The 25,454-nt window shown below is 41.4% G+C and overlaps 2 protein-coding genes across 2 annotated transcripts in view; both read left to right on the top strand.

The window, feature by feature from the left end:
- The window catches only part of LOC140128445 (uncharacterized), a 51,558-nt gene that overhangs the window by 17,345 nt on the left and 8,759 nt on the right, over positions 1–25,454 (top strand). The window contains exons 13-22 of the mRNA XM_072150150.1: positions 1,373–1,471; positions 2,924–3,046; positions 6,493–6,620; positions 7,389–7,600; positions 10,272–10,349; positions 11,482–11,626; positions 12,591–12,697; positions 19,115–19,252; positions 21,102–21,269; positions 23,012–23,162. Coding sequence (XP_072006251.1) covers positions 1,373–1,471; positions 2,924–3,046; positions 6,493–6,620; positions 7,389–7,600; positions 10,272–10,349; positions 11,482–11,626; positions 12,591–12,697; positions 19,115–19,252; positions 21,102–21,269; positions 23,012–23,162 — 1,349 coding nt within the window. The remainder of the gene's footprint in view (positions 1–1,372; positions 1,472–2,923; positions 3,047–6,492; positions 6,621–7,388; positions 7,601–10,271; positions 10,350–11,481; positions 11,627–12,590; positions 12,698–19,114; positions 19,253–21,101; positions 21,270–23,011; positions 23,163–25,454) is intronic.
- LOC140125838 (uncharacterized) lies at positions 14,579–18,275 on the top strand. The gene is made up of 5 exons (XM_072144712.1): positions 14,579–15,160; positions 15,464–16,838; positions 16,980–17,071; positions 17,378–17,453; positions 18,219–18,275. The coding sequence occupies exons 1-5, from the start codon at positions 15,087–15,089 to the stop codon at positions 18,273–18,275; spliced, it is 1,674 nt and encodes a 557-aa protein (XP_072000813.1). The 5' UTR covers positions 14,579–15,086.

A 25,454-nucleotide genomic window follows, 5' to 3' on the forward strand; every position in this document is an offset into this window, starting at 1 on the left:
AAATACAGAAGTTATGGCCCTGAAAAGTTGTCAATAGTAAAAACAATGTGATTTTCTAAAATATTGGTTTTGCTTAGTAAAACTGAGCAAAGATAAGAAAACCTATATAAATGAAGTATCGCTGTAATCGTAGTGAAACAGAGAATAAAGATAAAATATTATTTTTAAAGTTACGGTGAGCGGGGGAAAAACCTTGTAGAGCATTTCATCATTTTATTCATCATGAAACTGTCAATTTTGGCTTAAATGAATGTATTTTCCCCAAAAATTCTAAAGTTTCTAAATCGCAGGTTCATATTGTTTTAACCCATGTGAAACACTTAAAGGGTTAATTAGACTCAATAGAAGTTGTTTTACATACGTTGAGGGGTGAAGTTTCTATAGTGGGGTAATTTATGGGGTTTTACTATTATTTAGGCCTTTCAAAGTCACTTGAAAGCTGAGTTGTCCCTCAAAATGTGAGTTTTGGCGATTTTCATGAAATCCTGACATCCTAGAAAAATGAGAGGACGCATAAAATATCATCTCAACATAAAGCAGACATTCCGTAAATGTTAATTATCAAGCTTTTTGGGTAGTTTTACTTCCTGTCTGGAGCGAAACGCAAAACTTATGACTTAAACTTTACAACTAACATGAAGTACAATGGGGCTCATTTACTTACCCGGTCCTGTTGCGATCCAGCAGCGCGTTCTCCGACGAGGATTCGGGTCTTCGGGCGATTCACTAAGGCCGTGTGCCCGATGTCCACCAGGTGTCGCTGCTGCGCCGAGGTCCGCCGGAGTTCACCATTGCTGGTGCACTATTCCAGGTGCATGAAAGTGTGTGTCAAGCGAAACTTTTAATTTTTTTTTCACGATTTTTCCGAATCTGTTTTCCGACGGCCACGCCCCCCGTTTTTCGTTGCATGTAAGCCGGCGCCGATGCGACACAATCCTATCGCGTGCGTCAAAAACACAGGGCAATTCGGCGCAAAACGGTAAAATTCAGAAAACCCTGCGTAAAAACGTGTGTTTTCGTTGTTTTTTTTGTTTGTTTGTTTATGCATTGTTTGTTTACCTCTTGTTTCACTTGATCTGACATTATTTCATGCAAAGATCTGTATCAAATCCACATCATGATGAGGATTTGATGCAGATTTTCACTCTCTCATAGACTTCAATGTAAAAAAATGCATGCAGGAAAAAAAGTAACAAGATCATTATTTTATTTTCTGCATTGAGCAACAATTTTCACGCAGAAGAAAAAAAATAGTCTCATTTTTTTCCAAATCACATTCACTTTAATGCTACTGTATTACACACCAAAATCTGCACAGAATCTGCAATATGTGCAAATACCCTAAAGGTTTCCCTGTTATCTTCCTCTCCAGGGCTGTTGATGGGGCTAGTGAGATGATTATTACCAGTCCAGAAGATGCCTATTGTTTATACCGCTGTGGTAAAGAGCAATTGGAGGACCAAAATTATACGTATGTCAAAAAACACTTTACAGTGCTCAAACTAATTTTTATGAAACTAATTTACTCTATGCTTTTAAATAGTTTAAATATAAATTCAGTTTTTGGCCTGAAGCACTGGACTCCATAGCTCTATTATACAAACTACTCTAAATGTGATGCAAGTTTGTCAAATTCAGCTTCATTAGTATAATTGAGGTATATGAAGCATTTCATGTTTTTTTTTATCTTGGGAGAGCGCTAGTTAGAGTTTACCATATTTGTCAGTTTCTTCATTACTTAGAATAGTTTATAGTCCTCAAGAATAATTAATGGCCATCTACCACCAGGATGAATGATTGTAAACCAAGCACACTGAAATAATGGTGTGTGCCCCCTCTGACAGGATCTGCTCTTCTTTTAGCTTCTTATGCCCTGATTTTTACACAAAAAGGATTATGCAAATGAGCATAAGGGGCTCTGGACTCAATAGGTTTTAATGGGGTCTGGAGCCCTTCAGGCTCATTTGAATAATTTTAATGTCTTATTCTTAAAAACAAGGGCATAAGCAGCTTAAAGAAAAGTGGATCCTGAAGGGAGATGTCCTTTAAGGAGGACTTGTCACCCCTCTCCCCAGCTCCTTTATATTTGTTCAATTTTTATTAAAATTTTTGTGTGCAAAGTTTATTTTAATCGATCCGACCTCTTACCAAATAAGAGGTCGGATCCTCGTACAGTTCCCCTAGCCGTCTTAATGACGGGGCTGGCCGACACACCCCTCCACGCCCCTGTCAGTCGGGGATATGTAAGGTCACTGTCTTTGGAAGAAAGCTGCTATGATGTTCAACCGCAGGACAACCTCCTTAAGGATACATTATTTACATCAGATCAGTAGATTTCAGGATTCTGTATAGTTTCCAACTCAAGTCACTGGAGCTGATCACATTCAGACTCTTTTAGAGTTGGTTTTATGTCACAAGGGTGAGCAGTAGGTAGTAGGTATTAGGTTAGTAAGTGGACAAAGTGTAGTCTCCTTTAATTTGAGTTAGTCCCTGACAAAAAAAAATGTTTTAGGCATGTATGGTGAACCCCTTTCTGTTCAGGAGGAGGACACACTTTAGTGATTGTGAGAAACAAATAGCAAAGATTTAATGCCAAAAGGGAATAACACACACCATCTCAGCTTGTGGCTTAACAACCACCTATTTTTTTCCAGCATTGCTACTAGAGTACCCAGGTAACCAAAAGCTTTGGTCTGTGAAGAGCAGGGTGGTGAAGTACTAAATTACATGGATTACTACTAGGTGACACTTCTTTTTACAGCAGTGGGTCTGCTCTGCGGTACTAGTATGTAAATAATCCACTATACTTTTACCATGCCGAAAATTATACTAATTCTGCATCAAGGAAGTGATGATGGTAGATATATCCTGCAAACCATGTATAATAAATATATCTTCTAATATCAGATTTTCTTATTTACAGCACACTATTTAAGCTTACAGTGGAGAGAAGTGAAAAGGGAAGCAATACGCAGTCACTGTATGTACGATCCATGGTCAAGATTTTTGAGCTTAGTGAGAAGTCTTTACAAGCCAGCGAAATTATGTACGTATCTTCAATTTCACCAAAAACAAACAATATCCTCTAAATATACTTTTTTTGTCACAGTGTTACACATTCAATTTAGTCTTTGAATAGTTACACCGCATTAACCCTTTTTTCCCTAAACCATCAATCACTACCAATAAAGAAGTTGTTATATTGCAGAATAAATAGAGGTAGTTGCTGAGGAATTGTTGCTGTACCCAGGGCCGATTCTAGCATATTTGCTGCCTGAGGCGAATATTAAAATGCTGCCCCCCCCCACTCCCTGTTAAGTAAATCCTTAAACTTTACTAACAATTAACAACCCTACAGACAGCTCCCTGACACTGTGTGACTGACTACAGGATCTGGGAGTCATTAGTGGCATCTAGTACCTTATAGATGACAATCTCTTCCATCAGGAGGACTTTATTCCGGGTTCTCCAATCCATGACGTATCGCGGCTGAGTTCACGGCCAGATATCTTCAGCTCCGTGCAGCATCTCCACCCGGCGTCCCTAAAAATACCACAGTCACTTACAGTATAAAGTCTCCTGGAAAACAACACTGCGCTCCTAAATAATATATACCCCTCACAACACAAATGACCGCACGCTACCCCACATATAACACATCCCTTCATTATATAGGGATAAAATCTATATACATATAATATACTGTATCCCATATACAGCCCCTGCAGCTAAGTAATATACTGTACCCGATATACAGCCCCCCCCAGCATAGTAATATACTGTATCCCATATACAACCCCCCAGCTTAGTGATATAGTGATATATAATATATACAGCACCCCCCAGTATAAAATGATTCTGGCCCCATATAATATATACTGAATCCCCCCCAGTATAAAATAATTATAGCCCCAAATAATATCTATAGCATCACCCCCCCAGTATAAAATAATTATAGCCCCAAATAATATCTATAGCATCCCCCCCAGTATAAAATAATTATAGACCCAAATAATATCTATAGCATCACCCCAGTATAAAATAATTATAGCCCCAAATAATATATATAGCATCACCCCCCCAGTATAAAATAATTATAGCCCCAAATAATATATATAGCATCACCCCCCCAGTATAAAATAATTATAGCCCCAAATAATATCTATAGCATCACCCCCAGTATAAAATAATTATAGCCCCAAATAATATATATAGCATCACCCCAGTATAAAATAATTATAGCCCCAAATAATATCTATAGCATCACCCCAGTATAAAATAATTAGACCCAAATAATATATATAGCGCCCCCCCAGTATAAAATAATTATAGCCCCAAATAATATCTATAGCATCACCCCCAGTATAAAATAATTATAGCCCCAAATAATATATATAGCACCCCCCCAGTATAAAATAATTATAGCCCCAAATAATATCTATAGCATCCCCCCCCCAGTATAAAATAATTATAGCCCCAAATAATATCTATAGCATCACCCCCACTATAAAATAATTATAGCCCCAAATAATATATATAGCATCCCCCCCCCAGTATAAAATAATTATAGCCCCAAATAATATCTATAGCACCCCCCCAGTATAAAATAATTATAGCCCCAAATAATATATATAGCACCCCCCCCCAGTATAAAATAATTATAGCCCCAAATAATATCTATAGCATCACCCCCCCAGTATAAAATAATTATAGCTCCAAATCCCCAAATAAAATATACAGAACCCCCCCGCCCCTAGTATAAAATAATTCTGGCCCCATATAATATATACAGCACCTCCCCCCCCCCTAGTATAAAATAATTCTGGCCCCATATAATATCTATAGCATCCCCCTAGTATTAAACAATCATAGCCCCAAATAATATATATATATAGCATTCCCCCCAGTATAAAATAATTACGGTATAGCCCCAAATAATATAAATATATATTGCATCCCCCCCAGTAATAAAGAAATAATTATAGCCCCAAATAAAATAGCATTCCATGATACCTCCCCCCCCCCCCCCCATTTTAAAATAATTCTGGCCCCATATGATATATATAGCCCCCCCCCCCCGCAGTATTAATTATTAGCCACAATTAATTAAATACATGAAAAATAATAAAATCCTACTCACCTGCAGGCAGCTGCTCCCTCGCCGCGGCTCCGCACAGTGACACAGGCGCCGCGCCATGACGTCATGGCGCCTGTGTCACTGCTTAGAACGGAGCGACGCAGCTGCCGGAAAGGCGCTGCGTCGCTCCGCATATAAATCGCGCCTGTGTCTTAAAGAGACAGGCGCGATTTATTTAGCTGGTGGGCGATTCGGGCGTTAATGGACGCCCGAATCGCCCACTTTAGAGCGGCGAATTTTGCCGCCCTTTACAGGGACCCGCATTCTGCCGCCTGAAGCGAGATTTTCATCTCGCCTCATGGCAGATGCGGCCCTGGCTGTACCCAGGCACTGGGACTGGCCTGTACATCATTTTGTTGATGAAAGAAGAGACAATATTGTTATGATGTGTCATGGGTGACCCTTCTGCCTCACTTACCTCGCCGAGTTCCAGCGGTGTCTCCCGCGGCTCAGCCCGCCTCCTAGGGTGTGCGCACATCGGCTCTGTAAAATTTAAAGGGCCAGTGCGCTGCTAATTGGTGCTGGCCGTCTGCCAATTCTGTTAAATAGCCAACCCCTTTCTGTGTCCCCTTCTGGGTTTTTGTGCCTCATAGCCTTAGAGAAAGCTTTTGTCCTATGCCTTGCAACTGTTTGCTGAATTAGCGTTGTGACCCCAGTTCCGTTCCTTACTCCGCTCCTATGTTGCCCGCCTTGACCTTTTGCCTTGCTCCTGACTCTGATCCTGTGCTGCCTGTCCCCAACCACGATACTGTCTCACCATTCTGTACTCCGCCGTGGCTGCCACCGCAGACAAAGTGGCGCCTGTGGAGCGACCTGGTGGTATCACACTGCAGCAAGTCCAACCTGCTTTGCGGGGGGGCTCTGGTGAAAACCGGGTACCAGTTACACTCTGCTCCCAGGTGTTGACTGGATCCACTACCACTTATCCCAACATGATGTTTTGGATGTATAGGCAATCTATTCAGCTGCTATGGAGTTTATAAATGAGCACAGACTTATCTCTTAATACTTTAAAGAAAATCTACCACCAGGATGAAGAGTTGTAAACCAATTGTGCAACAGCTATGGAGCACAAAGCCCCTCAGGCACATTTGCAATATTTTTTTTTTTGCATAAACACCAGCATGTAAGTGTGCTTTAGTTACCATTCTTTATCCTGGTTGTAGACTTCCTTTAACTGCAGGGTATCAAGAAAATGAGAGAGTAACCTGCAAGAATTGTATATCAGCAACGAGCTGGGTCCTACTCTCTATGATCGGTTTGTCGGTTTAAACCATCTACCAATGTGTTTTTATATGTTAAATTGTGCTTTATTTTTTGTTATCCATGTGGTGACTTCTATTTGCTCTCTCTAGTAGCACATCGCCTTTACTACAAATCTTAGAAAAAACTGAAAGAAATGAGAAATTACTTCCGATACTTTTAAAAGAAGCCTTAGATGGAAACAGTTTGACTATTTTATTGACCTGCTTGAATGTGGAAGGTAAATTTATGCCAAATATAAGTGTCATGACTCGCAAATTGTACTGATGAGATCAGGTTTCAGGCTTCTTGCTGGGAAACTACACCCAGAGCTGCCTGTTATTGACAGCTGCATTTCTGATCCTGGGAAAGCTGGGTGTGCCTCTGAACTCGTTTTGGCTGCAGCTGCGGTTTGAGTAATGGACGGCTGAGCCAGTCAGAGCTGGAGGCAGTGTCCATTACTGCCTTATATTCTGCTCAGCTCCTTCATTTGGTGCTGGTTATTGCAGTCTATCTGTGTATCTAGTGCTCTGGCTATTCTGTGTACTGACTTCTGCTTTGCCTACTGACCATTCTATTTGCTATACGAATCTGTACCTGTCCGCTCCACCATCCAGCAGCTGCCTGACAAAGTAGGTTTTCCCTGTCATCTTGTAGGGTCACTATCTGCTTTAGGCAGGGCCTTAGTCCGCAGGGACGTCGCAGGGTGAGTTCGCCACCACCTACCTAGTCTGACAGCTAGCGCCAAGCCTGGTTGTGGTTGCGTGGTTGCTAGACAGGTGCTGACAATAAGTTAAAAAAAAATTAGAATGTTACGTGGAACATGAGGTTTCCACTCGTGACTGGTCATGTGTATATAGTTGTATACTTTGCTAATGACCTACATCATCCAAGGAGCTACCTAAAATATTTCTTATATTTTCCCTTACACCTTCTGTCTTTTCCCATTTCCTTGTATTACCAGTGCAGCATTGTGTATTAATATATGTTTTATATATAATTATTGCAGAACTTTCTGGGAAGGAGATCCTTTCTGTTCTATCAGTAGCTGATCGTGTAAGAGGAATATCAAAAAAAGTTTCAGCAACACATTGGGACCCTGAGGAAACCGCACGTAAACTTAGAGAACAAATTAAAAGTCTTCGATCCCAACTTCTCTCTGACAGTACACTGGAAGAAAGTGCAGTCAGACAACTGGCAGAAGCAGTGAAAGAGCTGCAGGTCAGTGACAAGATGCAATGTTCACCATTGTCACTACATACATACATACTGTACAGTGCCAAACATAGCTGCTAGGTGGAGGTAATGAGGTTCTGGAGGTTCTAGAACCAAATTGGTGGATGGGATAGTTTTCTCCAGTCTTTGTTCTGAATGCACTACAAATGTAAAATGGAACCTACATCTCACGGGTGGGACAAAGGTGAGGGTGACACGTGCAGATCATCTATCTCATATAAGCTTCACAAAACTAGAAATTGACATATTTAACAGCTAAATGTCCTCAGAGGTGGCCTTATCCTTTTAGACAGCATCATTATTGCATTAAGAAAATGCAATCTTATTGATGTTTGGATATTTTTTACCCATTTTATTGCCTGGTTAAACTAATACATAATTTTTAGATTTTTTTTCTGAAATATATTGTGATGAGGATTAGAAATCTTTGGATTGATCTGCTGAGTCTACTTGATCTGATGAGATCCCTTAGAGGGACATTATTTCCAGACAAAGGTCACATAGATGGATCTCCATGGCAACTTGTTTCAGAAGAAAAGAAAATGATTTTCAAGTATTTCTTGAGATCTTAGATCCAACCCACTTGCTGAAGTTAGGCAATCTCTATGTATAACACAGCCTCTCAGCTCTTCAGGGTTCTGGATTCTAATTGTACTGAGGCCTTGGCTTCCCGCTAAGTATATTACAGTGTATGCCAAAAATACGGAAAAACAAGACATTGCATCTCAATTTAAAAAATTTCAATTTTCAGGCATTATGTAGAGAATAAAGGGATATATATATATAATATGTAATTTCTTTATTTACAACTCTGCTGATTCTGGAATTAGAACAATAACAACACATGTTGCAGAAAATACATCAGCAGAACACTGGATCTGTACAGTAAAAAACTATTACAGGGTTTACAGGGTACATAAAGGCACCAATCATGCAGCAGGAATTTGCGTGAAAGAGACCCCCTGCTGCTCATACACACCCACAATCAGTCATCCACCCACCCCGCCATTCCCCGCAACCCCCCAGAAGCAAAAATACAAAATAGGTGAGGCATGACACACAGGCACATACTTGTTCACCAACTGAGGTCAATGTATGAGTGGAGACCCTGTCTATATCTTTCCAAGCCATGATTACAATTTTCCAGATACAAAATGAAACAAATTAGAAGAAAATATAATCATAATGACTGTGTATCATGTCATTTATAACTCCCACTAGGCAAACCTTATGAGATAATGGGGCACATTTACTTACCTGTCCTGTCGCGATCCCCACGGTTCGTTGTCCGACATGGATTGGGGTCTGTCGCTTTCCCCACCGTGGTCCGCTGGAGTGAAGCTTCTTCCCGTTGCATGTAAATGCTGATCTTGTGACACAATTTGCTTCGGTTTGTCTGAATCAGTCGGGTTGTCCATCGTCCACCCACACCAACCCCCCCCCCCCGCCCCCCCGATTTGTGTCGCTTGCAAGCCGGCGCCGATGCGACACAATCCGTTCGCGTGCGCCAAAAACTCGGGGCAATTCAGGGCGAAGCGAAAAAAACCCGCAAAACATGACGAAAATGCGGCGTTCGGACCCTTAGTAAATGTACCCCAATATGCTTGGAAATTCAAAGTGGAACCCCACACATTCATCAACCTCTGACCAGTATCTGCTTGACTGTAGAAAGAGATGGCAATTTTATGGATTCTTGCAAGATGAACTTCATTTTTAGTGTGGTTTAACAGAACAATCCTTTTTAATGGGTAGCCGTTTTTTTCCCAGAAAGAGACTCCTACTTGTTGCTCTTGGCTGAACCTGGTATTGCAGCTATTTTGATGTGAATCAGGCTTTGGACTTATTTACACAACCACGTACTCATCCAAAGTACCCCTTGCCTGTTATAGAAGGTGGGGAAGGTGCGGGCCTGACAGGAGGAGCAGGACTCATTTACTCATTGTACTCCGTGACCTTGAGTCATACTGCTCCCTTCAGGCGCTGCAGAAGGTATAATTCAATGATCAGCTTTGACTGGAGTGTTCCTTTAAAATAAAAATGCCCTGCCCAACTCTCTTGACACGTCTGTTGCAGTACAGTTTATCCTCTTTTGCACTGCTGTCTTCCTACGTTCTTTCTTAATATCTATGAATAACTCGATAACCATTCTCTTTGTTAGAGCTCTGAGATTGTGAAAACTAATTGTCAGTGCCAGGCTATATAAGGACAAACAAATCTTAAATTTATTCAGAGTAAGGACCGTAGCGTCGGCGTGCACATGTCAGCGCACTGTAGAGCTCACCCCTCCCCTCTCCATAGGAAACAGCACTGCACGGCCGTTCTTGGGCCGAAGATAGAGCAGGCTTTTTGTGTCATTGGCACGGTACGGTGAGCACACGTTGTGCTTACCTTAGCTACCACACCATAGGTGTCTGTGGAGATGTGTATCCGATGTAAGGCCCCTCAACAGTCGTCTGAATGCAGCCTAACAGAGAAACAATGAAGAGTTCTAAAAATGTACTCAAGAATTGAGAACGGACCTGACCTGTCATTCTTAATAAATATCATGGACATTATTTTCTGTCATTAAACTCTATATCAGTTTATGTACCTTGTTCTCAGTCAAGCAGCAGCTATAAAATGTAAAATAACATACAATCTGTTAACTTCCACACAGATGGTCAAGAGGCAAACTTGGAAAGAAAAGAGAGAAGTATCAAAACAACTTGGAGAAAAGAAAAAATGCCATCATGAGGTAAGAAGACGACTTGTTCCATATTTTAGAGGTAGTACTTTTTGATTGAATAGGCTTCAAAATATTATCCAGAAGGGTTTGCAAGGATGGGACACACCCATGTTATTATAAATACATATTAAAAGGAAACCTGTCATCAGAAATTAGCGTAATAAACCACTACCAGTATGTTGACAAGGTTCTACATCATGTTTCTTTAATGGTCTAGTGTGTTTGCATCATCCAGAAAATCAACATTGATGTGAGATGTAAGTTGGATATATTAAGTCAGGGAGGCAGAGAGTTTAACACTGAACTCAAGCTTCCCATGTGATTGACATCATGCATGAGACTTCAGGAGATCTGATGGACATAGGACCATCAATTACAGTAAAGGGTACGTTTTAAGCCAGGGAAAGCTTGACTTCAGTGTTAAACTCTCCGCCTCCTTGACTTCATAACACAAATATACATCTCACGTCTAATTTGATTTTCTAGATGATGCCACCACACCAGGCCATGAAAGAATCATGATGTAGAAGATGCTCAACTCCTTGACAACATGCTGGTAGTGGTTTAATAGGCCAATTTATGATGACAGGTTTCCTGTTGAGGCTACATTCAAAACACACAGGTTTTGATGGAGGCTTTCCATACTGGGCAACAAAGGCTTGGGGATGTTGAGTTTAAATGACCTATTTTTTTTTGTTCTGATGAGCTACTGCAAGACTGGGCATGCTCGAGACCTATCTACTGAGGGGCATGTGCATATCGCATGGCTTAGAATTACATTTTAAAATATGTGGTGTTTATGGTATGGAGGGTCAAGAGGAATAACTCAGTGCTTGTTATAAGTCTTCCTTGGAGCTTGCTAGAGTTTTTGATGACTTCCTTACCTTTTGATCTTCTGACCCTTGCTTATCTTCTATCTGGTTGCCTCTTGATTCTGTACTGTATTGTCTCTTGGTTTTACCTGTATTTGTCCAATCATTATTCTGCATTTTTTTGTCCTGCCTAGGGTAGGATCTGCAAGTAGGTAAGAACTGCTGGGTGGGTCTAGCATCAGGGTCCACTGTCGATGTCAGTTTTTTCCATCTTATTGTCTGTTCCCAAACAGCAACATTACAACCTGTTTTTTATATTCATGGTTTAGGAATGCCAGAACTGTCAGTGTTATCAATTATCAGATCTGTCAGAAGCTGTCACTGCTGACTTATCCCCCCACCAGCGACTTATAAATCTCATTAACCAGAGTAGACAACAACAACTCAATGAGGACTATGAAACAAGGGACAAAGGTAAATATGACTCTAGATCAGACGGCTGATATTTTCAATAGTAATAAGTACTCAGGAGTGCATATACATGCTGCAATGCATAAGATTGAATAGATGAAGGGTTTTACTATCTTATCAGGTTGACATCTTTTAAGGTTTCTAATATAATGCGGAAAATGTTGCTGTTTCTGTTGATTTAGATGGTAGAAAGAAAAACATTAACAAAATGATTTTAGAAAGTAAATGACCTGCTTTCTCATTTAGTCATTAGCAAGTGCATTTTTTAGAATTGGTGTTTCTTGTGGATGAACTGCCAGAAAGGTCAGCATAAAATGCAATTAGCCTTAGACCTCCTGATGTATCTGCCGGCCGTGCTGTGCTGGCAGCCGACCTGAAGTAGTTTTGTGTAAAAACCATGAACATTCATGCCTGAATGTTCGCTGTCGATGGGCAGGAGCATCCTTTGTTGGCCAACTCCGCCAGTGGCCGTGCCACCTACACGCCCCTTCCACTCCAAAATGGTTTGGAGGTGGCATAGTTGCAGGGTTAATAGAAATGCAGCATGCAACAAATTGCAATTATTTTAGTGCTTCTATGCCAGAACTGATAAATCTGCCCTCCAGAATCTATAAATGGGAAAACTTTGCTTCAAAGTACCATCAGATAGACTCAGGTAGACTCCTAAATGTACTTAATCATTGCAATATCTTCTTTTTAAAAGTGTTTTTATCATCTCCTTGAACAGGGCGATTCTGCAGAAAAAAAGTGTTTTACATAATATGCTAATAAGTCAGTGGCTCTCAGGCTTACATCACCTAAGCCACACCTGGCTCCGGGAGCCCTCCCATGCGCAAGATTTTCAGACTGACTAATGACATTATATGACATTATAGTATATCTGATGAAAAATGCCCTTGAATGTTAATTATCGGTGATGCAGTAGATTAATAATAATCATCATCATCATCATCATTTGTCAACAAAGGTGAAACATACTTAAAACAATCATCTGAGAACTGTGACCTGACCCTTGATGACCATACTAAATACAATTCAAGGGATGATTATATGCAGGAAACCACATCTAATAAGGTAGGTAGGTCTTGAGGAAAGTGTACTTTTAAGAATCCTAATAAATTAAGGTTTTCTACAATTAAAAGTATAGTTTTCAATAAATGGAAAATATTCTAGATACCTTTATCTAGTGTATTGTTCATTTATTGAAAAATATGCTTTGTTATATTTCTTCAAGTAAAGTGCTTTATATATTTATAAATCTCTTTTATTCCTAACCTATATACCACACATTTTATAACAGAATTGTTTGTTTCCATTTCGTCACCATGACGGCCCCACTGGAGGTTGCTTCCCCTTCCTCTGTAGGGACAGGAAATTGAGAGCATTAAATAGCCCCTCCCTCAACCTCCCACCAGTGTTTTTCCTGTCCCTACAGGGAAAGGTTGAGAGTAAACTTCTCTCTCCTCTCGGGGGGGGGGAGGTAGAACCTCGTACCTCTCGTGGGTGCTTGTTTCCCCGGGGCTTCCCTCGTCCGGCCTCCTCGTGAGTCCTACTTGGGGTCTCCAGGTCCCGGATTGCCAAAATGGGATCTCCTGCGGCGTGCAGGAGGCAGCGGGCAGTACTGGCAGCTTTTTACGGCCCTCTCGGGGGTCCGCGGCTGCCGGCACATAGCGCATTTTCAAGCGCTCGGTCACTTCCGGGTTACGGAGCGCGAACCGGAAGTGACGTCAGAGACCTCAGCGTCTCGGCCTAGGAGACAGGCCATTAAAGATGACGTCAGACGCCGGAAGGTGAGTAAGGAGAAGCTTCCACCAAGTCTGCAGGTCTGCTGAGGTCTATGTGGAGCAGCGAATATCCCAGCATGGATGAGGCTGAATTCTGTTCCTTAACCCTGGGCTCTGTAAGTAGGACATTTGCTGAACGCCAATAGGTTTTGGCACTATATGCTGTGGGGAGTCAGCTTCTAATAAGCAATACTCCTTTTTTCTTTTTCTAAAAACAACAGGAGAAGGATATCCCTGTAAAAGAAAAAGAAAAAACCAAAGTGTGTGATAAAGAAAAACCTAAGAAGGCACCATCCAAACGTTGCCACATTTGTAATACAAAATTGGATATTAATTATAAGAAAAGTTTATGCAAAGATTGTTTGGATAAAGTGTTAAAAGAGGAAAAGTCATCATTCTTGGATGAATTGCGTGTTGTTATGCGTGAAGAGATTAGGGCATCAAAAAGCCCACCGCATAAAAAAGTCAGGCAGAACCCTATATGTCTGGATTCAGATGATGAACAGCCCTCTTGTTCTTATGAGCTAGACATGGAAGAACAGGATATGGTGACGCCTCAATCAATACCAAATGACCCCAAATATTTATTTCCTAATGAGGATTTGGATGGGCTGATAAAAGCATTAAGGGATACCTTAAATATTGAAGACACCATAGAAGAAAGGTCGGTAGTAGATGAATTATTTGGTGGATTAAGAAGAAGGAAAGTTAGAGTTTTCCCCGTTATTGAAAACTTGAAGGATCTTATCCAGGATGAATGGAAAGAACCGGAGAAGCGTATAACAATGCCTAAGGAATTAAAAAACCGTATGTTATTTGATCCAGAAGAAACAAAGGTCTGGGATAGTGTTCCAAAAGTTGACATCCCTATAGCCAAAGTAGTTAAAAAAAACGATTTACCCTTTGAAGATACCACCCAACTAAAAGATGCCATGGACCGTAAATCAGATTGTTTGCTCAAAAAAGCTTGGGAAGCTTCCATGGCAATCCTAAAAACAAATATTACCACTACCTCTGTATCACGTACTCTGTTTTTTTGGCTAGGACAGCTGGAGGATCATCTTAGAGAAGGCACGTCCAGAGAAGAAATGCTTGACTCCATTCCGCTATTAAGATCAGCAGCAGCTTTTCTGGCAGATGCCTCAGCCGAAACCATCCGTTTTTCAGCAAGAGAAGCTGCATTATCTAATGCAACCAGAAGAGCCCTTTGGTTAAGGCAATGGTCTGGAGATGTGCGTTCAAAAGCCAAACTGTGTAGCCTGCCTTTTTCGGGTGATTTTTTATTTGGACCAGAATTGGATGAAATCCTAGCTAAAGCAGCGGATAAAAAGAAAGGGTTTCCGGAAGCCAAACAACAACCCAAGAAACAATTTTTTCGGAGCTTTCGCCCCACTAAAGAACAACCAAGATTCAGGAGCAAGCAGACCTGGAAACAGGGGTACTGGAATACAGCCAAAGGAGGAAAGAACAAATCCTTTCTTTTTGGTGCCTCAAGTAAACAAGAGAAGAAACAATGACGCCAGAGTGGGGGGAAGATTGAAAAATTTTCTCCCCCATTGGAAAAATATAACATCCAACAGGTGGGTACTCTCTATAATAGAAGATGGCTATTTTATAGATTTTGTGTCACCTCCTCCTCACCGGTTTATCCTATCCAGGCAACCATCGAACAGACTAACATGTCACCTTTGGAAGGAAGTTTCCGACCTGCTAAAATTGAATGTCATCTGTCCAGTCCGTCCAGAAGAAAGAGGTACGGGTCATTACTCACCTTTGTTTTTGATAAAAAAGCCAAATGGGACTTTCAGATTAATTACAAACTTGAAATATTTGAACAAATGGGTAACCTATATCAAATTCAAAATGGAATCAATCAAATCCACTACGCCCTTGATACCTTACAAAGCTTGTTTATGTACCTTGGATCTCAAGGATGCCTATTATCACGTACCTATCCATACGAAATCACAAAAATACTTAAGATTTGCCGTATTATCTCCCTCTGGGGAAGAATTTCATTTTCAATTTACTGCATTACCCTTTGGTCTCTCCTCAGCCCCCCGGGTTTTCACCAAGGTCATGGCAGAAGCAGTAAAATATCTCCGAACGGAAGAAATCAGCGTGATTCCGTACTTAGACGACTTCCTAATAATAGGAGACTCAGTAAGTCATTTAGAAAACCAAAAGGATACAACAATAGAAGTTTTACAAACTCTGGGATGGATCATAAATTTAGACAAATCAGACTTAATTCCGAGTCACATAAAAGAATTTTTAGGAGTGTCTTTAAATTCTCTAACCCAGACCTCGTATCTTCCACAGGAAAAGAGGGAAAATCTTCTTGGGAAAATAAAGAAATTCGAGAAGAGGAAGTCTGTCTCAGTAAGGACAGCTATGAGTCTTCTGGGGACCATGACATCATGCATCCAGAGTGTGGCCTGGTGCCAAAATCACTCAAGAACACTACAGTCATGGATTCTTACAAAATGGGACAGAAATCATCATCATCTTCATTTACCATTGATAATCCCCTCAAAAGTGAAGGAATCACTAAGATGGTGGAAGAATCCCGGGAATCTACGGAAAGGCGTAAATTGGGTCCAATGGCCGTTAACCCAGATCCAAACAGACGCCAGCAGCTCCGGATGGGGGGCTCTCCTTCCAGGCAAATATATCCAGGGTTGTTGGACCCGGGAAACGGCACATACCTCGTCGAACGAGAGAGAGCTAAGAGCGGTCCTGAACACTCTAAAATCCTGTACCAGCGAGCTGAAAGGTCACCATGTGAAAATTATGTCGGACAACACTACCACGGTTGCCTATCTAAGGAGACAAGGAGGTACCAGATCAAAAAGGCTACTGAAAATATCACAACAAATATTTTCCTGGGCAGAAGAAAATATCCAGTCGATCTCGGCCATCCATCTGAGGGGCTCAGAAAATATAGTAGCAGATTACCTCAGCCGGTCCCAAATCCTTCCCCACGAATGGAGCCTGAACGAGGAAGTCTTCCAAGAGATTGTTCTAAGATGGGGACTGCCGGACATCGACTTGTTTGCCTCCAGGAAGAATTCCAAAGTGGAAAAGTTCTTCTCCTTGAACCCAAAAGAAGTCCCCTGGGGACTAGATGCTTTCTCACAGACCTGGAATCAGGACCTAGTATATGCTTTCCCTCCGATTCCATTGATAAGCAAGGTGTTGCAAAAACTACTAGTCAGTCCAACCAAGCTCATCTTAGTAGCACCCCTTTGGCCAAAGAAAAATTGGTTCCCAAGTCTACAAAAGTTGGCGATAGACCTTCCGTTTATCCTACCCAGGAGGCCGGACCTTCTACATCAGGGACCAGTCCTTCATCAGAACCCAGGGTTCCTAAACCTAGCAGCCTGGATCCTGAAAGCACCTTCTTAAGATCAAAAGGTTTATCATATAAGGTAATAAAAACCTTAAAGAATAGTAGAAAACCTGTAACCCATGCCATATACTTTAAAATATGGAAAAAGTTTTGTTTCTGGTCAAAAGATATGCCTAACCAGGGTTCCCCAAATATCTGTCAGATTCTTGATTTTCTGCAGGAGGGGTTCGAGAAGGGACTACGACCTAGCACCTTGAGAGTCCAGGTCTCAGCCTTGAGCGCCTACTTCGACACAGCGCTAGCAGAACACAGGTGGGTAAAGAGGTTCTTTCAGGCCTGCTCACGCTTACGTCCTACTGTCAAAGATTCATCCCCTCAGTGGGATCTATCTCTAGTCCTAGACGCTTTAACTATGGGGCCTTTCGAGCCAATCGACCCGAGCCAAATGCGTTTTTTGACACAAAAAACTGCCTTTTTAATCGCCATTACATCTGCTAGAAGACTGGGCGAGTTACAGGCCTTGTCCATCTGTGAACCCTATTTATCTGTGTCAGAAGATAGGATCACGCTCAGACTTGACAGAAATTTTTTACCAAAAATTGTCTCAAATTTCCATAGGAACCAGGAAATAATCTTACCCACGTTTTGCCATCATCCAAAAAATCCTGTGGAAGAGAAGTGGCATCTACTGGATGTAAGACGTACTGTTCTTAAATATCTTGAAGCATCCAATCCTTGGAGGAAAGATTTAAATTTATTTGTTCAATTTGCAGGAAGAAATAAAGGCAAGAAAGCTTCAAAAGCCACTATTGGACGCTGGATTACAGATACCATTAAGGAATGTTATAAAATCAAAGGTGTTCCACTACCTCTCTCCGTCAAAGCCCATTCCACTAGGGCCTTGTCTACATCTTGGGCTGAGAGAGGAGGAGCATCCATTGAAGAAATCTGCAAAGCCGCTACATGGAGTACAAATGTCACATTTGCAAAGCACTATAGGCTAAATGTCTTAGCCGCCAAAGATCTGGCATTTGGCCGAAAAGTGCTTCAGGCTGTAGTCCCTCCCTAAACTGGGCATAAATTTGGTATGTCTCCAGTGGGGCCGTCATGGTGACGAAATGGAAAAAAGGAATTAGGCCTTACCGGTAATTCAATTTCCATAAGTCCACCATGACGGCCCTGTTATTTCCCTCCCATATATATATAAAAGTATTTTCTTTTGGATCTTTGCCTATGTATGTGAAACTTAACATACTAAATAAAATTATGTTGCAACCTATACTGGTGTAGTTATTTGATAAACACTGGTGGGAGGTTGAGGGAGGGGCTATTTAATGCTCTCAATTTCCTGTCCCTACAGAGGAAGGGGAAGCAACCTCCAGTGGGGCCGTCATGGTGGACTTATGGAAATTGAATTACCGGTAAGGCCTAATTCCTTTTTTTCATGTCTTACTTTCAGCTTTATAAGGAAAAACAGGCTGAGCAGGAATTGATAGGATCTTCTATTAGAAGATAATGCTAATAGAAGACTATAGCCAGGGCTGTGTAATCAAACACAGGGAGAGTAGATCTAAGCCTGTAGTCGGCCATAGACACATATTATACAGTTTGGAATATGGATCTCCTTATCAACAAAAAGATAAAAGCTGTCACTAAAGTTGTCAGCAGCCTGTTTATTTACAAACTAAGGCCCCACTCACATGAATTGGAGGGGAAGGGGGGGGGGGGGGGCTTTGATCCATCCGCATGGGTGGCTTTCAATGGAGAAGGGAGGGATGAGAAGCGCTCACCTTTCCTCTCTCCTGCACCAGGCTGTATACATTTGTGTGCATGAGGCCTAAGCTGAATTTTTTACATTTATTTGTAAAATGTTCAAAACACTCCTGTTTGAGATCATTTTTAATATTGTCGGGAGGAGTGTTTTGAACATTTTACTAATAAATTTAAAGTCATTCTTTAAAGCTATAGAATAAGCAACTGCTTAGTCAAATTACTTGTATAAAGAATTTTAGACAGAGTTGGAGTTACTTTACTTCAATTCATAAACTGTAAATTCTAATAGCACCTTAAACCACTGCAATCTCAGCACACCCTTTGTCCCTCTTCCTTGGTGGCTTTAGTTGATAGTAGAAGCAGTGTGATGCATCATAACAAAAGATGAGTGGACCCAAACATTAGGTTTGATGTCTTCCGTTCTGCAGTTCCGCCTAACCCAGACATGTTGCATGATGGGTTTCAGAGCACCCAACTAGGCATGGCTATGATTGGACAGGTTGAAACAACCTAAAGTTCAGGTCCACTCATCTCTAATCATAACATATTTATTTATTTATTGATTGTGAACTGTTTTGACAGAGGATATTATCAGATTGTCTGGGCATGGAGATGGAGTTTTTAATGGCACAAGCAAGAAGGGAATGGCTGAAGGAACAACACAAAGCCTTGATCCATATGGAAATTATTGGGCTGGAGCAAGACAAGGACAAACAAGCGGTTTGTCATTTATCTGTTTGTCATTAAATTTTTATCATAAAATTTCTGGATAGATTTGAAAACTCTGTTTCACAGCAAGTGCTTTAAAGAGAACCTGTCACCCTCAAAAACTGCACTAGTGCTAAACCAAACGCAGCAGTGTTGCAATGCTAGTGTTATCGGAAACCTCCAATAACGCTAACGAACACTGCTCCGCTGTACACTGGAAACGCCGGACTGCTCTCAAAGTGGACCGGCGTATTCATGAGGGGGTGGTCCGAGGCGCTGCCTCTCCCCCAGACTGCCCCCCCTCTCCATAGGCAAGAGGTCTTAAAGGTAAGGATTTACAATTTTTACCTAATACAGAACCAGCATCTATCTGGCAATATTACCTGATAATATGATTCTACCCTTAAAATGGCTCTGCTGCTCGGTAAAGGGTGAATACAGGGTGAATACAGATTATTGGAAGCTCTGCTCATGTAGTTTGGTTAAAAATTTACTTTATTTTTTGTTTAAATGAAGTGGAAGGGATTTGGGGGTATCACCAGAGCCCCTCTTGTCTCTGGAGCCCTGGTTTTCTCCCCTGCTCCCTGTCTACTGTAATCTAACCAGAAGCACTAAGGATCTCTGATGAAGCTCCCAGAACACTTACACTTCATTTACATTTAGGTTAAAGTTAATTTTTAATGAAACTACAGGAGCAGAGCTTCTAATAAACTTACAGCTGGATGCATCATTATAGGGGACCCGTAGGGTGATTTGGGACACTAAACCACCCACAGGTCCCTATGTGCCCACTACTAAAATAAAAAACCTTTATACTTGCCTCATTCCGGTGCTTCCCAGTGCTGAGCAGACATAGAGTGAAGCTGGTAAACTATATTCCAGCATTACTACGTGGGTGCGGGGGCAGGGGGTCTAATGCACCCCATCTCTAGGAAAGTATAAAGCTTTTTTTTATAGCACCAAAGAAGGGACTTGCTAAAGGGGGATTTGGGACACTAAACTACCATTAGGTGGTTTAGTGTTGCAAATCGCCCTGACAGATCCTCTTTTAAGGAAGTCTACCACCAGGATCAAGGATTGTAAACCAAACACACTTACATGCTGGTATTTTCACCTCTGGCAGGATCCTCTCTTCTTTTAGGATCTTATGTCCAGGTTTTTTTTTTTTTAAAAAGGCTTTAGAAATTATGCAAATAATTCTGAGGGGCTCTGGACTCCATTAACCACTATGGAGCCTAAAGCCCTTCAGGCTCATTTGCATATTTTTTAAAGCATAAGGACCAGAGTCCTATTCTTAGCAGGTTGCTATAGACAAAGTACTGCATATGCAAAATATGTTACAAAATGTCTGTGTTTTATGGTTCTTGAAATAAAGTAAGGCAAACTTTACACGGCTCCCATAGATGAAAATTACAAATGACAACTTTGGTCTGCTCTCTAATATATTCACTGCTCTGCTGAACCCTGCCCCCTTCCTTCACTTACTCTGCTTGCAGTGAAATACTGGAGGGAAAGATAGTCATAGGGAAAGATATCATCGGGGGGCAGGGCTGGAGCCAGAAGTGACCAGCAGATTTTGAATTTTGTATTTTAAAGCAGGCAGAAGTTGTCATTTGAAATTTTCCTCTATGGGACTCGGGCTGAAACATTTGGCAGGGAGCCTGGTAAAGTTTCACATACCTTATTTCAAACACCATATAACACAGACATTTTTTAAAAACACATTTGGCATATACAGTATTGGAGCAGTCTGGTGACAGGTCCCCTTTAAGTGTGAATACAGCTATAAGAGAGTGGCTTCTTAGGCCCAGTTTACACTTCTGTTAGTGGTTTCCGTCTTCTAATGTTAACATTTTTTTAGATTAACACGGTGGAACAAGAAGTTCAGCATCTGCATAAAGAGAAATCGGTCATGGTTTTGCAGCTAGAGGCTCTGAGGAGGGAAAGAAATGAAGCAGAAAAGGACCTGGATTTACTCTGTCACTTTTACAAGGAAGAAGCGCAAGCTCATAAACAACATATTTTACAGGTACATGCTCAAGGGTAACATTTCCCAGGCATCTGAGACAAATAAGTTTAAAAAATGATTGATTTTTATGGCCGTGAAAAATCATTTTGTTTGCTATGTAACAAGTACATACCACACTTCCATAAAGACCAAAATTAGGACTCTCTGAAGTATAAACATCAGACTGTCCCATCAACGATAATCCTAGTAATTTTCATCACATAATCTTTACAGATATTCGTTTTTTTCAATTGATCCTGCTGGTTTCATTTTATAGGGAGTCAAATCTGCTTTTTCGAAGATACCAATAATTAATTTTAGACATTCATGACAGTCTGTTACTGTGACTTGTAGACAAGAACCCAGAAGGTTTGAAAATGTGTACAATAGCTATAATATTTCAATCTTCATGACCATGCCCCCCCCCCCCTACACCGCATACCATAGTGATATATCATGTTATTATTTGGTAAGAGGGAGGTCCATGCAATGCCTCACACCCATGTTGCTATCAGATGTGAAGAGGCACACCAGGCACAGCAATTCTGACTGAAAAGAAAAGTTGGGGATTATATCAGCAAGTTTCCTCCTTGTTGTGTTTCTCTGTGATCAGATTCAGCACGTGAAGGATATAGTGGGTAACCCCATACCTCCAAACTTAAAGTGACCACGCTCCTTTCCTCACCCAGTATAGTTTCCCCCTCAGTGCCACCCCATATCCCCTTCCTATTGTGGTTCCCACATTTTAAGCCCCCCCCCCCTCATACTGTCGCTCCGCCAACAGCTCCCTATCATAGTGTATCCCCCAGCTGTTCCCCGTTATAGTCTGCCCCCCTCAAGCAGCTCCCCATGACAGTGTGCCCCCCAGCAGTTTCTCTTCTTAGTGTGCCCCCCTCCAGCAGCTCCCCTTCATAGTAAGCCCCCCAGCAGCTCCCCATAATAATTCTTTATTTATATAGCACCTACAGATTAAGCAATGCTGTACAAAGCTTTCCAAATCGGTTCCTGTCCCCAATGGGGTTCACAATCTAATCAACCTACCAGTATGTTTTGGAGTGTGGGAGGAAACCCATCATAATGTGCCCTCCTCCAGCAGCTCCCCATGACAATGTGCCCCCTCCAGTAGCTCCCCATCATAATGCCCCCCCCCAATCAGCTCCCATGACTGTGTACCCCTGCCCCCCCCACCCCCAGCAGCTCCACATCATAATGTACACACATGGTAGGCTTATGAGGCAGTAATAGAGAGACTTCCCAGCACATTTCAGTAGCATCATAACTACTAGGTAAGTTGCTATACAGCCCTTTACAGCCATTTTGTATTTAGCATTAAAGGGGGCATAGGAAATAGTGTAAGTAAATATGTAGCAAGCTTTTCATATTGATGGCTGGAAGTAAAATTAGCATTAGCCTTCTCCCGCTCCTTTCAATCATGACACAGACATGTAAATGACTCTTCTCGGAGTTTTCATAAGATCGTAATAATGGACTTAAAACATATTTTCAATTTAAACCTGGTGATGTACAATCACATTAAAGGTAAAGTAAGGCATAAAGAAATGTATCCAGAATTGGGACTTGGTACAATTGCATATTTTGGCCAATAATTTGCATCACTATTCAAAATTAAAACCAAAACATGCTTATGTGGATAAGGCCTTAGACTTGGATGAGCAGGAGGAGCCTCTCCAGAGATGATGATGTATATGTGTAAATGACTTTTTATATTTAGCTTAATGCAGATTAATATTTGATGTGATTAGATATTCCATGCGTATCGAGGTTTACTAGAAGAGCAGATGGATGCCCAGGAACATCGCTACAGAAAACTTTTAGAAGAAACTATCCAGGATGCAGTTCAACTTTCTGCTAGAAATCAAGAGCTGGAAACTGAGAACAAGCATCTACAGAACAGTAAGACAATCCAAGTGAAAGCTGAAGACGCATTAGTGGCACACCTTCCATAAAAGCAGGGCTGCCAGCTTGTGCAACCTTTCTTATGACATTGTCAATTCAAGTGTCCCCACTAAGGGGACTTTACTGTATTCACATGTATACAGATTAAGGCCCCACTCACATGGCGCAGACTGCTATTGCGACCTGGTGGCGGTATGGTGCCACACACATGTGGCACTAAACCTTTCTGTACACAAGTGAAAGATAGAGAATTCTCTTTCTTTCCCCACATTTACGGCAGTGCAGCACTATTTCCTATGGAGAGGGGAGGGGTAGCAGCGCTCTCCCCTCCTCCTATACAGTGTGGACGCATGCTCGCCCAGGCTACGGCCGGGTGAGCATACGTCCATGTGAATGCAACCCAACACTACAAACAATATTTATCTATCCAGAGAACTAGTGTAAAAACTCTTAAGTTAAATGGGCACATTATGAATCCATAAGGTATTATTTTCCAGTGATAGTAGCATGCAGACAAAATTACGTCATTTTTCAAATCAGACAAACTGAGCTTCCATATGCAGAAACATTATAAAGCTACTAAGTACAGTCCTTGTGCGGAAGGGCACCATTTAGGGGCTGTGTGTTATTGTCAGCATAGCCATCTTCTATCTACCTTCTTTAGACAGAACACATTGATCCTTCTAATGCATGGATGTTACAAGAAAAGGGAAATGGAACAATAGTAGGACTATGTTAAATGTGTATGAAAAAGTGATTATTGACTTAAAGGAAATCTACCATCAAAATCAATCATGATAAACTAGGGACACTTACTCATAGATCCAGACTCATAGATGCGAAGACTCTTAGATGTGGCAGTCTTCTTATATTTGGTATCCATGGCCTTTTTTCTTCTAAAATCAACTTTTAAAATTATGCTAATTTGCTGGAGAGGCTACTCCCTAACCTCTCTGTCATCTGGCTTTACAGACTTTCTCACCCTCCTCTGATACCTCAGCACTTGTGCAATGAGTGCTTTATAATATGAATAATTATGAGAAATATACAAATACATTTTCCAGGATGGGATATGGAAAACATTTCCTCCTTGTAAGCCAGCCCCCTTAACATCAAGTATGGCTTTCAGGAAGCCCAATGATAATGCAGGATTAAAGGGAATCTGTCACCAGAGGGCTCTTTTTCACTGGTGACAGGTTCCAACAGAGATCGAACAGAGAATAGCAAACATGCTTTTATCTAGTCTGTTCAGTATTTAGTTTTAGAATTATGCTCTTTTAAACATTACCAGGCTCAATGGCAGCTCGCACTTACAAGTCCCAGGGGTTGCACTTTAAAAATGGTAACGGGCGCCTGCTCGTTTGAATCCATGAGAGGCTCGCCCCCCCGCTCACTGTTATTCAGCCCAAACCCCCTCCCATATCCTTCTTCTATTCACCCTCCCTCTAATGAAGTAGACTCCCACTAACAACATAGACGTTGTAATCCTGACATGCGCAGAGAGCAGTAAGGTGGCTCGCTGCACCATGCTAATCACTGCGCATGCGTCTCTTCGCTACTCTGTCTTACTAGGAGATGTGCTGGTACGCAAACTCACTATGCAATTTGTAACAAACAGGTGAGAAACCTAGTGTTGAGACATTTTTTTCCTATCCTGCTATATACACGAAAAACGAATTTCCCAAGGGACATAAAACAGCCTGATTTCTGCTAGCTTCTGATTTTTCGTTATACTGGGGCTCATAAGTTCTTCAGATTTCAGCAGTGTGTGTATGGGTTATTGAGAAATCTCATACACCACACTGCTACACTTCAAATTTTCACATGTAATATGCATTACCTGCAAAGACTGGTTATTAAAAATACTGTATTGCAATACAAAACTCTTTGTTATTTGAGTAAAAATGGCAAGCATGTATATGTTTGTATTACTGCATTGTCTTTTTTTGCTGCTTGAGGCGCAAATTTAAATGCTGCCCCCTTGAACTTACTTCTTATCGTCTGCTACATTGGTTCACTGAATTTATAGATAAGCATCTACAACCTGATGTAAGAATTCTGGCAAATTACTAGCAATTGATTACATCCTCACACAGCAGCACAGGCTAATAATCAGAAGACTCCCTGGCCCCCAGTAGCTGACAATACACAGGCTGATGCTGTCCACACACTAGTATCAGTCAGTGCAGTGCCGCATCTGTCATGAGGCAGGATGAAAATCTTGCATCAGGCGGCAGATATCAGAGGCAGCAAAATGGCAGTCTGGATGATTTAGGGTGTAGCTCGTGA

The sequence above is a fragment of the Engystomops pustulosus genome, chromosome 4 (assembly GCF_040894005.1).
Source record: "Engystomops pustulosus chromosome 4, aEngPut4.maternal, whole genome shotgun sequence".
Lineage (NCBI taxonomy): Eukaryota > Metazoa > Chordata > Amphibia > Anura > Leptodactylidae > Engystomops > Engystomops pustulosus.